The 1,795-nt window shown below is 41.1% G+C and overlaps 1 protein-coding gene across 1 annotated transcript; it reads right to left on the bottom strand.

The window, feature by feature from the left end:
- Positions 1-439: 439 nt before the first annotated feature.
- On the bottom strand, positions 440-1,309 carry LOC102665940 (uncharacterized mitochondrial protein AtMg00860-like). The gene is made up of 2 exons (XM_006606752.1): positions 1,179-1,309; positions 440-797 (listed from the first exon to the last, which is right to left on the bottom strand). Exons 1-2 carry the CDS (start codon positions 1,307-1,309, stop codon positions 440-442), a joined length of 489 nt encoding a protein of 162 aa, XP_006606815.1.
- Between the last annotated feature and the right edge of the window lie 486 nt (positions 1,310-1,795).

The following is a 1,795-nucleotide window of genomic DNA, read 5'->3' as shown; positions in this document are numbered from 1 at the left end:
CACACTATTAGGAGTAACCTCACATGCAAGGCTAAGGTCTCTAAACTGTTCTAGGAGATCCATTTCTCTTACCATCAAGGCCGATATATGTAGGGATTTCCTAGTCAAGGCATCAGCCACTACATTCGCTTTGCCGGGATGGTAGCTAAGCTCAAAATCATAATCTTTAAGAAACTCTAACCATCTCCTTTGATGCATGTTCAGATCTTTCTGACTAAACAATTACTTAAGGCTCTTATGATCACTAAACACCTCAAACTTGGAGGCAAACAGGTAATGCCTCCACATCTTAAGGGCAAAAACCACAACAGCTAACTCCAGATCATGAGTGGGATAATTCCTCTCATGAGTCTTGAGTTGTCTAGAAGCATAGACCACTACTTGGACATTTTGCATCAACACTCCTCCTAAACCAATCTTTGATGCATCACGATACACCTCAAAAGGGTTCCCTCGGGTTAGGCAAAACTAGCACTGGAGCGGTCATCAATCTTTCCTTAAGGGTCTGAAAATTATGCTCACATTGGGTGTCCCACACAAAAGCTTGACCCTTACGAGTCAGTCTAGTCAAAGGCAAAGCTAACTTGGAGAAACCTTCTATGAATCTCCGGTAGTATCTTGCTAAACCCAGAAAACTCCTAATCTCAAAAACAGATTTAGGACTCTCCCACTCAAGAATGACTTCTATCTTAGATGGATCTACAGTTATGCCCCCTTGAGATATCACATGCCCTAGGTAACTAACTTTCTCTAACCAAAACTCACACTTGGACAACTTAGCATAGAGTTGTCGGTCCCTAAGGGTATGCAACACAATCCTCAAATGTTCTTCATGTTCCTCTCTAGTCTTGGAGTATACCAAAATATCATCTATGAATACCACCACAAAACTATCAAGGTAAGGGTGAAAGACTTTATTCATGTAGTCCATAAACACACTTGGAGCATTAGTCACACCAAAGGGCATGACTAGATACTCATAGTGACCATAACGGGTCCTAAAAGTAGTCTTAGGTATGTCCTCAGACTTCACTCGAATCTGATTGTAACCTGACCTAAGGTCTATCTTACTGAACACACAAGCTCCTAACAGTTGGTCCATAAGGTCATCTATTCTAGGCAAAGGGTACTTATTCTTAACCGTTACCTTATTCAACTAGCGGTAGTCTACGCACAACCTCATGGTCCCATCTTTCTTCTTCACTAACAACACTAGTGCTCCCCATGGAGACACACTCGGTCTCACAAACCGCTTCTCCAACAACTCCTCTAACTGTTTCTTAAGCTTGGATAACTCTGTAGGAGACATTCTATAAGGGGCTATGGATACGGGTCCAGCACCAGGTACTAGGTCTATGGAAAACTCTCTCTCTCTCGGGTGGCAGATTGGATATATCCTCAAGAAACACTTCAGGAAACTCTCTGACAACAGGGAGGTCACACATAAAAACCTTTGTCTTTATTCCCAGGCTAGACAATATCATGTACACTTGTGCATCTTCTTTTAAAGATGTCACAACTTGGTTGGCAAAGATAAACATCATGTCCTTACTCACTCCAGAATCATCAAACACCACACTTTTATCAAAACAGTTTAACAAGACATGGTTGGAAGATAATCAATCCATACCAAGAATAACATCAATTTGGCTCAAAGGAAAACAAATCAAATCAATCAAGAATGTTCTACCAGAAATTTCCAAAGGACAGTCCAAACAAACATCAGAAGTTAACAAACTTGGAACTTTCACCATCTCTCCCTTAATAATGGGGAAAGTATCTCACCAACTCCTCA

Source organism: Glycine max, chromosome 20 (assembly GCF_000004515.6).
Source record: "Glycine max cultivar Williams 82 chromosome 20, Glycine_max_v4.0, whole genome shotgun sequence".
NCBI lineage: Eukaryota > Viridiplantae > Streptophyta > Magnoliopsida > Fabales > Fabaceae > Glycine > Glycine max.
Note: the sequence above shows the minus strand (reverse complement) of the source record. Positions and strands in the feature narration are given on the sequence as shown.

Bases quoted from the DNA above. Each gene is read 5' to 3' on its own strand.
- LOC102665940 (XM_006606752.1), bottom strand. From the start codon at position 1,309: ATGTCTCCTACAGAGTTATCCAAGCTTAAGAAACAGTTAGAGGAGTTG. The intron at 798-1,178 runs GTTGTGCGTAGA...GCATACCCTTAG, and splicing joins AAGAAAGATGGGACCATGAG to GGACCGACAACTCTATGCTA.